The following is a 12,078-nucleotide window of genomic DNA, read 5'->3' as shown; positions in this document are numbered from 1 at the left end:
AATTTTGTTTTAATTTAAACAAATTAATAATAAATGGGAAGTAAAATAAGGTGATTAACATTTGATTTATTTAATTTGTATACTTTAAATTCTATAAATATAAAAAATAATTATAAACTGGTTAATTACACGGATATCCTTGCTTTACAAGATTCGTTAAGTTTTTGAATTGCGCGCCTACTGTGCTTAACGAACAGATGTTCATTATTTCCATCTGGTCACTCTAGCGGCAATATTTAAATTTTGTAAGAGGTTTTTGAGGGTTTTTCATAAAAAAACTAGATATTTTAAATATTCCATGATATTACTCACCCATCTTTTGATTTTAAGTTACGACAAGCAACGTATATTTTGAAAAATTAATAAAAACTATAAAAGTGTGACCATTTACTATGGAAGACAAAATGCTAAACTTTTCTGAGTTTAACACAACCTTTTACTATCGGTCGTTGTCCAATACTAGTCTTCGTTGTCTTGTGGAAAAAGTTGGGTGATATTTTTCGATTTAACTCATTTTGACGTTTATTTATTGCTTATTTCGACTCAACCCTACGAATCAGAGCTAACGAGAAGCGCTTGCTGAGCGGGCGCAACTGGAAATTCAAAGACTGAAACCCGCAAACCCCCATTTTCCCCAAAATAGAAAACAGAAACTATATCGCTGCACCAAAAGCACCTGCACTGAGACGTGGACAGGGGAGAGAGAGAGGTGTGTGTGCATCGCGATTTCTAATCACTCGCAAGACTTTCTTCCACAAAAAGTAAACCCGAAAAGAGCCCGCAGCCCAGCCATTAAGAACTGTGCCACCGTTTACCCCCCAAAAACGCCGTCCAATTCCGTAAGCCCCAGAAGGCAAATGTAATTAAATAACAGGGAGAACACAGAGCAGACACACATAGAGAGAAAGAGAGATAGAAAGATAGAGAAGTGGGGCACCTGGCGGCGGGCAGGGCGTTTTTTCAGAGTTTCGCTTTGAATCTGGACAACGAAGACGACAAGACGTAAGTGGAATTGAAATGTTTTAATTATTTATTTGTTTTAATAAGAAAAACAAAACTTAACGAACTTTTGCAAACACACACACACACACATGCATAAGCGGCAGGATTGGTCAGTTACATTCCTGGGCTACCATTATTTCGGACTAACGGTTCTTTTTCAAGAGAAAACTGCAAGGCTATGCGTGTGTGTGTTGCGGTGTCGCCAGAAATTACTGTATCTGATATTTTCTCACTAAATACCTCGATTTCAGCGAACCATAACACTCAAACATGAATGGACAGGCACCGAGCGTTGGCGCCTCCAAGCTGGATTTATACATTACGCACCTGGATCATGTAGGCCCGTACCTGAAGGTCTACGGCCAGGTCAACCATGATGCCGCCATTCTTGTCAGCAAGGGCATCGAGCAGGTGCTGCCCGCCTGCTTCAGCATTGAGCCCAGTTGGAGCGTGGAGCGCCAACAGGCCCTAGTCACACCCGGCGTCATTTGCGCCTACAAACGGATCAATGGTCCTGCGCCCGGCGATGTGGACTACATGAGGGCCCGTGTGATCTCCGCAGAGCTCGAGGGCCAGGAAATGCGCACCGAGATTGAGTTCTTAGACTATGGCTTCAAGCGCACAGTCAAGGGCAAAGATGTGAGTTGGATTAGCCTGTTTTAAGTAGCCTTTTTAATCGATTTCCTTCTCCGCCAGTTGATATTTCCCAAGACGCCAAAGCTTATGCAAAACATTCGGCTGCTCTGCTCTCAGTACATAGTCCTAGGCATCTGCCACGACTGGAGCCAGGCCGATCTGGCGGTGGTCCACCAGTTGATTGTCAATCAGACCGTTCATTTGGCCATCGATGCCACACAGATTTGTGGTCAGAAATTTGCCAGCCTGCGCTGGAAGGACTTTCAGCTGGACGAGTTCCTGGTGCAGCAGCGAAAAATCGGTGCCCCGGTGTCCAGGCAACTCATGTTGGATCACTGCCGCAAGCTGTGGAAGGATGCGCCGCAGACACCGCCCGCTGAGCACAACAATAACACCATACACAGCAACTCAATGACGCCGACGGATATCGCACGAGAGCAACTGGCTTCTCGCAGATCCCTATCCGCCCGCCTCGAGGCTCAGCGTTCGGTTCAGGTGACATCGCCGCCCAGACAGCTCAATGCAGAGGCTGCCGAATATGCACCCAAACAGGTGCCACTGGCGAATGTGGTATGATTTGTGGTTTTCTCGCTTAGAAATCGATATAGTAACTTTATATCTTTTGCAGACGAATGTACAGTTGCCAGCGCATGGCCTGGCCAATACTCAGAAACCGGCTTACGTGCCGGTTAATCCTTATAATCGTGCCAATTATCAGCCCGCTGAGCAGGCTGCTCAACCTTATGTGCCCAAGGCCGTTGCCGCCACACCCCGATCGCTTTACAATTACTATAATGTCCGGCTGAACCAGCCGGTTCCACAGAAGGTGGTCCCTCTCAATAACCAAATGATGAACTATTCACAGTTGAATTATGCCGCTGCACGCTTTACTCCACCGCCTACGCCAACGGCGCTGTCACAGAGACCCCAGCAACGCGCCATTCCTGCTTTTAGGACCACCACCTTAACCGTGGGCCTCACCTACGACGTCTACATGAGCTTTGTGGAGAATGCCGTTCACTTGTTTTGGGTGCAATTGAAGAGCAGCCTCAACGATTTGACCGCCATGATGAGCAAGATTGAGAAAACGCATTTGAAGCCGCTGTCGCAGGCTCCAGAAGTTGGAACTGCTTGCGTAGCCCGCTTTGCGGATGATGGTAACTTCTATCGCGCTCTGGTAAGCGGCATGATTGGCCAGCGTTTCCGGGTGGTCTATGTGGATTATGGAAACTCTGGGCTGCTGCTCATTAGCGATCTCTTTCAAATACCCCCCGAACTGTTGGAGATTAAGCCGTTTGCTTATCGGTTTGCCTTGGCCGGAACCAAGGACATCGAGCCCATAGACGAGAGCATAAGGCGGATCTTTAAGCAAATGTGCACCTACAAGAGCTTTCAGCTGACTGTGAAGGCGCCGGAGAGTGTGGGCGCCATGCAGACCTGCCACCTCATGCAGAATGTAAGTGGCTTTCTTTGGAAAATCCTAACAAGATCCCTCTAATTGGTAACCCTTTCCTTTCCTTTCAGGGCTCCAATATGCTGGAGATGCTGCGTCAAATGAAGAACACTCGCCTTGCATACACCAAGGCGGAGCATTTGCAAAACGATGATGAAGTGGAGATCCGTTTTATTGATTCGCCAAGCAACTTTTATGTACAAAAGATAGCCAATGTGGCCAAGTTCGGCAAGCTGATGGATGAAATGTTCTCCTATTACAATGTCAACCAGAAGGTGCCCGACCAGTTAGTACTGGGTGCCCCCTGCATGGTGCGCTGCGAACGGGAATGGTATCGTGCTGAGATCCTGCGCGTGGAAGATACTGTGATTGTGCGCCACGTAGACTTTGGCTATGAGCATTCCGTAAAGCGTCACTGCATTGCCCACATAGCCGAAAAGCATCTCGAAATGCCACGCCAGGCGGTCAAGTGCTGCCTGAAGGGTTTCGAGAACAGTGATTTAGGCAAGGACAAGATTACCGATACATTTGAGATGCTGGCCGAAGACTCGAACATCCAGCGTCGCACTTTCAATATGCGCGTCTTTCGCATCGAACCCGATGGCCTTCACGTGGTGAATCTGATGGCCAAGAACATTAATGTGATGAAAAAGTTGTACAAGCTATCGATGCCCTTCGAGAAGTACCTGTCGCTGGAGAAGGGACACTTTAATACCACGCCCACAGACTCGTTTCTCTCCTCGGAGCTGGACAAGAGCCATGTTTTGAACTCTACCAGCATTGTGGAGATGGAGGATCGTGTGCCAGCGAAGGAGAAGCAGCAGCAGCAGAAGCCACAACAGGAGCGTGTTCTTGACTCTGGGAAAGGAAGCATCACCAAGAACTCGAATGACTGGGACAAGCGCAGCTCCACATCGGCAGGATCCAAGGATAGCAGGCGCCAGCAGCAGCAACAACCAGCTGAGAGATTCGATCGCCATTTGGATTCTAGCTTCGATACCCAGAGCACCGGCAGCTACACCAGTGGCATGAGTTCGCCACGCAAGGGCAATCGCCAGCAGAAGGGACGCCTGCAGACTCAGTCGCCCAGGTTGCAGAATGGAAAACCAGAGGCGAACAAAAATACGTGAGTTCTATAATTATAAATATGGAAAAAAAATATAGAATAAAGATGTATGTCGCTACCACAATATATTAATCAACCTCTTCTTTTCCAGTCGCTTTAGCCAGAACGAGTCACCGCGCAAGACTCCCGATGGCCAGCAAAAGAACCAGCGCTCACAAAATGCACCCCAGGGTTTTGCCCAAAAGCCGCAGCGACAAAAGTCCACCTTGGACGGCAATGCCGTCAGCAACTCGAAGCGTTCCAGCGGCATGGAGAGCGATACTGCCTCCTCCTCCACCGAATCCCGACCAGAAAAGTATGTGCCCCTAGACAAGCCGTATGTGCAGCATGAGATCAAAACTCCCAGCAAGGAGGCGGCCAGTCTATCCTGGTGGGTCTCACCGTTCCAGTTCTACGTTGTGCCCCAGAGTCTTTCTGCCAAGTATGATGGTGTTTTGCGTGAGATGCGACAGTTCTACCGCCAGAAGCAGCATCAGCCTCTTCAGCTGAAGTCCGGCTCCACGGTGGTGGTGCGTCAACGCAAGGATAACGCCATCCTGCGTGCCACAGTCATTGCCTGTAATCACATGATACGCAAATATCGTGTCTTTTGTGTGGACACTGGCAGTGTGATCACGGTCACCTCGGAGGATGTTTGGCCGCTGGAGCAGCGCTTTGCAGAGCCACCGTGCCTGGCCCAACGCTGCACTTTTGACAGCGTGCTGACCAACTATGATCCCCTGTACATTGTGGATCGCATGGAGAAGTATGTGCCGGTCAATGCCAAGGTGGAGTGCGAATATTTGTATATGGAGAAGAGCAGCCAAAGTGGATGTACCTACACGATAAATCTATTTGTAAACGGTGCCTCGCTGCAGAAGACCCTTATCAAGGCAGAGTTACTCACTGAGGTGGCTCCAGGTAAGATTATGGCAGCTGGATTTATATTAAATTATATATTTTATATTTATCTTTACTTTGCAGAGGTTCGTGTTAGCCTTCTGGCAGGCCAACAGGTCAGGGGCAAGTTTAGTTTCATTCGGGACATGACCAGCTTCAAGATTCAGCTAGACTACTGCAATCATGTAGACATTATGGCCTCTTATGATGATGCCAAGTTCATCAAATCGAATCCGGATTTGGCCAGACGCTTCAAGGATTTCTACGAGGGCAAATCCTTTGCTTTTAATATCAAAAATGTCTGCGATAACAATATGTAAGTATAATTTGTACATATTTTTTAAATGAGGACTTAATCACTTATAGGGATTACCAGTAAATCGATCTTTACATTTTATCTATCGATATTTATGATGTGCTTTTTGGTGTTTTTCACCTTTAATATGAAACCAGAAATACTATGAATAGGTTAACCAAATTACTGAAATTCGGGATTCCTAAAAGAGCACTACTTATCTTTTCCACGACGTTTACATACCTATTGAACTTTTTCGATTAAATCGATTCGGACAACGTATATCGATGTTTCGCTTAATTTGGAAAAAATTAATCGATTTTATTTCCAACTCTAAATAATAATTCATTCATTTAATCGATTACTACACTTTCGATATGATAATGAGTGCGATATATTTATCGTTAAATACTCGATATACATAAAATCGTTTAATTTCTCAGCTTATCCCATCCCTACTATAAAAATTACATTTCTTTTAAGAATTTATCTTCGCCCTGTAATGCCGCTTTTCAAGGAGGATCGCAAGGCATTCATTTGTCCCCATCCCGTGGTATTGAGCTCCTTCCAGGCTCTAGTGGTGTTCACCTCCAAGCCCTATCGCATTTTCGTCCAAAATGTGGCCACAGAGGGTAAAGTTAACAATCTACTGGATGACATGTACGAGTTCTACGAGTCTCAGGGTGAGAAATATAACTTGCTAAAATTTTAAATTATAACTTATATTCTTCCCCCCCTCCCCAGGTATCCCCCTCAAGAAATATGAAGCTGGTCAGATCTGTGCCGCTCGAAGTTTCGATAAAAATTGGTACCGCGCACGAATCTCTGGTAGAGACTCAACGGCAGCACGCACCGAGGTGTTTTACATTGATTATGGCAACACGGAGGTGGTAAAGCGTGAGGATATCAGGGCCTTGGACGATAAGTTTTACGAGAATAGTAGTGGCTTTGCCATCGAGGTGAACTTACCCATTGGAAGGCCCAACGATGCTGATAAACTGCAAAAACGTCTGGCTGAACTCCTGGAGAGTAATGTGGTCACTATCAAAGCTATTGAGATGCGTCGCAATCATCTCATTGCCGATGCCATCATGAAGAGCGAGGAGAGTGTGGTGGATGTGCTCAAGAAGGAGAAGCTTATACCCGGCAAGGATCTGGATTATATGCGCAAGCAATTGGATAAGGGAAAGTCTCGCATTTACGAGTACATTGAAATGGTGGATTTGACGTTGGATGATGAGGAGGAAAAGGGGCGTGGCAGCAAGTCGAGTTCGCCCAAGAAGAAGCCACAGAATGACAGGGAGCCACGTGAACCCAAGAAATCGAAGCAAGCTCCTTCTCCTTCGCCAGTTCCAGCTAAGGTTCCCTCTCCAGTGCCAGTGGAGCCCAAGCCAGTCACTCCAGTTCCTGTGGCTGTAAAAGAACCAGAAGCCAAGGCCATAACTCAGCCACCACCACCACCACCACAACCAGAACCTAAGCCTGAGCCTGAGCCCGAGCCGAAAACTGTTCAAGAACCCCCAAAGCTTACTCCTCCCCAGGAGGATCCCTACAAGGACATGGAGAAGGCTGTACTCAGTCACTGTATCAATCCCACCCACTTCTTTGTCCATCCCATTGACCGGCTGCCGGAGGTATATCGCTTGCAGGAGAATCTACAAATTGTCTCGCCCTCTCTGCCCCAGCTTAGAAATGTGGTGAATGGCGCCGATTGCATCTCCTTGTACTCCGTTGATAAGAACTGGTATCGCGCCAAGATCATTGACGCTGAGCTGATGGTCCTGCTGTTTGTGGACTTTGGCAACACGGACTGCGTATCGGACACATCGGACGTCAAGGAGAGTATGTGGTCGCATATCGAACCTTTCAGCCTGCCCTGCGCCCTGCCCATCAGGCCCAAGAGCACTGCCGATTGGGTGGATGCAGCAAATGGCATTTTCAACGAATCCTACACAAAGACCTTGAGCTACGAGTACCTCACCCAGGGCGATCACCAGACGGTTAGCTATGTGAATCTGTTCATCGATGGCGAGGATGTGGCCAAGAAATTGATTAACGATGGCTTTGCTAAGCCGCTGGAGTATGTGCCCAGTGGCACCACTTGCTACATCTCACATGTGAATGGCATTTGCGACTTTTACATCCAATTGGAGCGGGACTCCAAGGCTCTGGAGCTGATTGAGATGTTCTTGAGGGATGAGGAGAACCCAAAGCCGCTGGAGAGATTCGAAAAGGGTTCCATTGTGGCGGCCCTCTTTGAGGACGATGAGCTTTGGTATCGGGCCAAGCTGCTAAAGCAATTGCCGGATGGAAAGTATGAGGTGCTCTTCATTGACTATGGCAACAAATCCACCACATCCAAGTGTCTGCTGCTCTCCGAAGAGATTGCCAGTTTGCCTAGTCTGTCCAAGAAGTGCTCGCTGCAGCTGCCGGAAGAATACACATCCTGGTCGCCGGAAGCGGAGGCCAAATTTGCAGAGCTCACAGGCGAGGGTGAGCTGATATTCACCACGCAGCTGGTGAAGCCCGGTGAGGATCAGGTTATAATACAACTTTTGCTGGATGGCGAAAACATCAACGAGCGCCTGCTGCCGCTATGTCCTAGAAAGGAGCCCAAGGCTGCCAGCAAGGAATCCTTAAACGAGGGTTCCTCTGTGAAAACCAAAGCTGTCATTACTCACGTGGAGAGCCCCTCAGAGATGTACCTGCAGTTTGGCGAAAAGGAACCCTTGATGGATATCATTATAGAGAAGCTAAATGATGGTACATTGCAGGCAAAGAAGGAGAAGGGTAAGGTGGATGAGCTGCTGGTGGCTCAGTTTGATGAGGACCTGGAGTTCTATCGGGTTCGCATTGTGGAGGTGCTGGACAATGACAAGTATCGCGTGGTATTCATAGACTATGGCAACCCCTCGGTGGTGGACAAGCTCTACGACATGCCCGAGGAATTCAAGACCATTCCAGCCATAGCTGAGATCTGCCGCATGGAATCCTGCGATGATTTTGAGAAGCACAAAAGTCTCACCCTGGTGAATATACAAGCTTTGCTGGACTGCTGCAATGGGGATGTGGTAGTGGAATTCCTAGACAAGTCAGCTAGCCCTCCTTTAGTGAGACTGACCACCAACGACAAGAAGGGTCTAAACATTTACGAGCAGCTGCAGAAGGTTTTAAAGACAGAGCTGACCATCATCCAGAAGCGTAACGAGAACTCGGACTGCATTATTTCTCACGGCAGCTCACCCAAAGGCTTCTATGTCCAGCTGAAGCACAATTCCCCTGAACTAGATGTGATTGTCAAGACCCTAAGGTCCCTGTCGAAGGACCAACTAAAGGTATTTGAGGCTCCGCCAAAGGATTCTCATGGTGTTTGCTACTCCCAGGAGGATGCCTGCTTTTATCGCTGCAGCATCAAGTCGGTTTTGGAAGAGCCCAAGGGCTTTGAGGCCTTCTTGCTGGACTATGGCAACACCATAACCGTGCCAGAGATTTGGAAATTACCCCAGGGAATCGAGCAGGTAGCACCGCAGGCTCTGCTTTGCCAGCTAAGTGAACTCCCCGACGATGTGCCCGATGAGCAGCTGGACAAGGCCTTTGCTGCCCTGCTGGAGCAGCACTTTGGCGAGGTTTACCAGATAACCACTCAGCCAAAGGATGATGAATCGAAGCCTGTGTTGGCTAAGCTCTGCATCAACTACAAGGACTTTGCTCAGGAGCTGGCCAGCACAGTGGCCGGAGTGCAGAAGCCGCTGGAAGCGGAGCTGCACAATTGCTTTGTGGTGCAGTACGACAGCCCCACCTCCTTCTACGTGCAGATGGAGAGCGAGGTACCAGAGCTGGAGAAGATGACAGACAAACTGCTGGACGCTGAGCAGGATTGGCCTGTTTTCAGTGACCTCAAGGAGGGAGCCCTGTGCGTGGCACAGTTTCCCCAGGATGAGGTCTTCTATCGCGCCAAAATACTCAAGGTTCTGGAAGACAACAAATGCGAGGTGCACTTCATAGACTTTGGCAACAATGCGGTGACCCAGCAGTTCCGCCAGCTGCCCGAGGAGCTAGCCAAGCCGGAGCGTTATAGCAAGCGCTGCGAGCTGGAGGCGGCCACCATGGCCAAGTGCGATACCACTCAGCTGCAAACGTTCATCGACACGCGCTGCTCCGAGACATTCCAGGTGGAGATACTGGCCACCAAGGGCGAGGGCACCAATGTGGTTCGGCTCTTTTACCAGAGTACGAACATCAGCGAGAAGCTGCAGAGCCTGCAGAAGGAGGATTCCTAAACTGGAGGCAGAATGTGATTTGTTTTGGCCAAGGAAGCGCCGTATTATCGACTAAGTTAACCGAGTTCAACTTATTCAAAGCCTGGAAGAGGAGGATACCTCAAGGAAGAAGCTTCATTGATTTTTCATGGAAAACCAAAATGAATGCTAGAAATATATTTTATTTAATCAACAACAAACAACACAGAACGGAAAACATAAAACCATATTATCACCAAACAAAAAAACACTAAAAAAAAATCAACGAAAAACGAATTAAAAAAAAACGAAAAAATCACAAAGAAAATGCATAAAAAACAAACGAAAAACACTTTAAAAAATTGTACAAAAAAATGTAAAAGCTAGAGAAAATTATCACTAACTGAAGGATGTTAGTAGCAAAGGACGATTTAAGTTTATATAATTGCTCAAGGTTTTGTAAAAATACAACACACATTTTACATAATCAACGAAGAAAAGTGGAGAGAATATCGAACCTCCAAGAGAATTATTTATTTTTCCCCTTAACCTAATTTGTACTTTTATTTCTTTTTTCGATTAACCAACTGAAAAATCATTTATTTTGAGCTTTTCCATATTTTCAATTCTAAACTCAACTTGTATGTTAACAAACAAAGAAAAAGAGAACATTGCAAAGCGAAGACTAAAAATAAAGCAAATTAAGGAAACTAATGGAATATGGGTTTATAAATATAGATATTAAAACCTTAACCATGATGTCATATTTTTCTACCAATTCTTTTTCATGTTGTGAACAAAAACTGTATAATAAATACGATGAAAAGCAATGTGTTATGGTGTGTTTTATTAGCTGGAGTAAAATATCTAAAATTTAGTAAGCTTAATTATATCGAAAAATGATTGAATTTTAAGTTCAAATCGAAATCGGTGAGGATCATAGAGTATCTATTATATTGCTAACAAGAAAGAAAGCTAACTTCGGCACGCCGAAGTTTGTATACCCTTGCAGATTGGTTTTCATATTTATGTCATAAATTATAATGCCGAAAACAGACACTAAACTGAGTTACATACCATTTTACCTATACTTATTATGTTTGCAGTTTGACAGTTACAGTTATACATTCCCAGCTTTACATTTTCTCTACATCTGATCGCTTCTATGGCTGCTATATGATATAGTTGTCCGACTTTCATAAAATGTATACCAAAATTCTATAATAATAAGTAAAGCTCATATCTCAGAGTAGATGAAAATACATTGAAAAACAACGAAGTTATAATTTTTTCTATTACTTTCCCTATCGTTCCTATGGCAGCTATAAGATATAGTCGTCCGATTGTCATAAAATTTTTACCAAAATTTTGAAATAATACCAGAAGCTCATGTGTCAAAGTAGATTAAAATACGTTGAAAAACAACGAAGTTATAATTTTTTTGATTAATTTCCCGATCGTTCCTATGGCAGCTATAAGATATAGTGGTCCGATTTTCATAAAATTTTTACCAAAATTCTGGAATAATATAAAAAGGCTATATCTCAAAAATGATGGAATAATATTGAAAAACAGCCAAGTTAAAATTATTTTTCTAAAAATTTATTGAACATTTGTATGGCAGCTATATGATATAGTCGTCCGATCCGGCCCGTTCCGACATATATAGCAGTGAGAGTATATAGAAGACTATATGCAAAGTTTCATTCAGATAGCTTTAAAACTGAGGGACTAGTTTGCGTAGAAACGGACAGACGGACGGACAGACGGACAGACGGACAGACGGACAGACGGACGGACAGACGGACAGACGGACATGGCTAGATCGACTCGGCTGTTGATGCTGATCAAGAATATATATACTTTATAGGGTCGGAAACGTCTCCTTCACTGCGTTGCAAACTTCTGACTGAAATTATAATACCCTGCAAGGGTATAAAAAGTGAAACAAGTTCTACTCAATATCATATCAAAAACATCGTAAAATTCGATACATCAACGTTTTAAATATCGAAAAATATCGATTTTATTGATATCAACTAGAAACAATTAATTAAATAAGTCTTTCCCCTTCCTGGTGATCCAACATCTTTAACAGAATTTAATGTCGATTCAGTATATATATTATTAATATTCCTACCTGTACTTCTACCTGAAGTTCCACCCTGTGCCAGCAATTAGCGGTCTCGTCACTCGGGGGATTTATGGGTTTATGATTGGTCAAGAACAAGACGCCTGTGGAAGTCTGCCCAGACATGAGAGATCTTGGCTTGTCCAGGGGTAGGTGCTACTGATAAGAAACTGGGAATTAAGATGTCTCGGCCCACATTTATTGCCTGGGTTAAAGTATCTTTTCTCGGTATCAACGTATCATTCATCACTTTGGCTGGCTTGACACAACGCATTCCTCCAGACGCATTTACACTTGTTCTTCGTGGTGATTTTATTA

General features: G+C 45.3%; 1 protein-coding gene across 1 annotated transcript; it reads left to right on the top strand.

Moving 5' to 3' along the window:
* Positions 1 to 477: 477 nt before the first annotated feature.
* tud (tudor domain containing protein) lies at positions 478 to 10,459 on the top strand. Its single transcript, XM_017177912.3, has 9 exons — positions 478 to 1,002; positions 1,254 to 1,641; positions 1,699 to 2,208; positions 2,267 to 3,094; positions 3,163 to 4,217; positions 4,309 to 5,117; positions 5,181 to 5,412; positions 5,875 to 6,074; positions 6,136 to 10,459. The coding sequence occupies exons 2-9, from the start codon at positions 1,273 to 1,275 to the stop codon at positions 9,669 to 9,671; spliced, it is 7,539 nt and encodes a 2,512-aa protein (XP_017033401.1). The 5' UTR covers positions 478 to 1,002; positions 1,254 to 1,272; the 3' UTR covers positions 9,672 to 10,459.
* The last annotated feature ends 1,619 nt before the right edge of the window (positions 10,460 to 12,078 follow it).

The sequence above is a fragment of the Drosophila kikkawai genome, chromosome 2R (genome assembly GCF_030179895.1).
Source record: "Drosophila kikkawai strain 14028-0561.14 chromosome 2R, DkikHiC1v2, whole genome shotgun sequence".
Taxonomy (NCBI): domain Eukaryota; kingdom Metazoa; phylum Arthropoda; class Insecta; order Diptera; family Drosophilidae; genus Drosophila; species Drosophila kikkawai.
The sequence above is the reverse complement of the archived record's forward strand: the minus strand, read 5'-3'. Positions and strand labels throughout refer to the sequence as shown.

Excerpts from the sequence above, each read along its gene's own strand:
- tud (XM_017177912.3), top strand. The coding sequence starts at position 1,273 with ATGAATGGACAGGCACCGAGCGTTGGCGCCTCCAAGCTGGATTTATAC. Across the intron at positions 3,095-3,162 it reads CCTGCCACCTCATGCAGAAT|GGCTCCAATATGCTGGAGAT; the intron begins GTAAGTGGCTTT and ends CTTTCCTTTCAG. Across the intron at positions 4,218-4,308 it reads CCAGAGGCGAACAAAAATAC|TCGCTTTAGCCAGAACGAGT; the intron begins GTGAGTTCTATA and ends CTTCTTTTCCAG.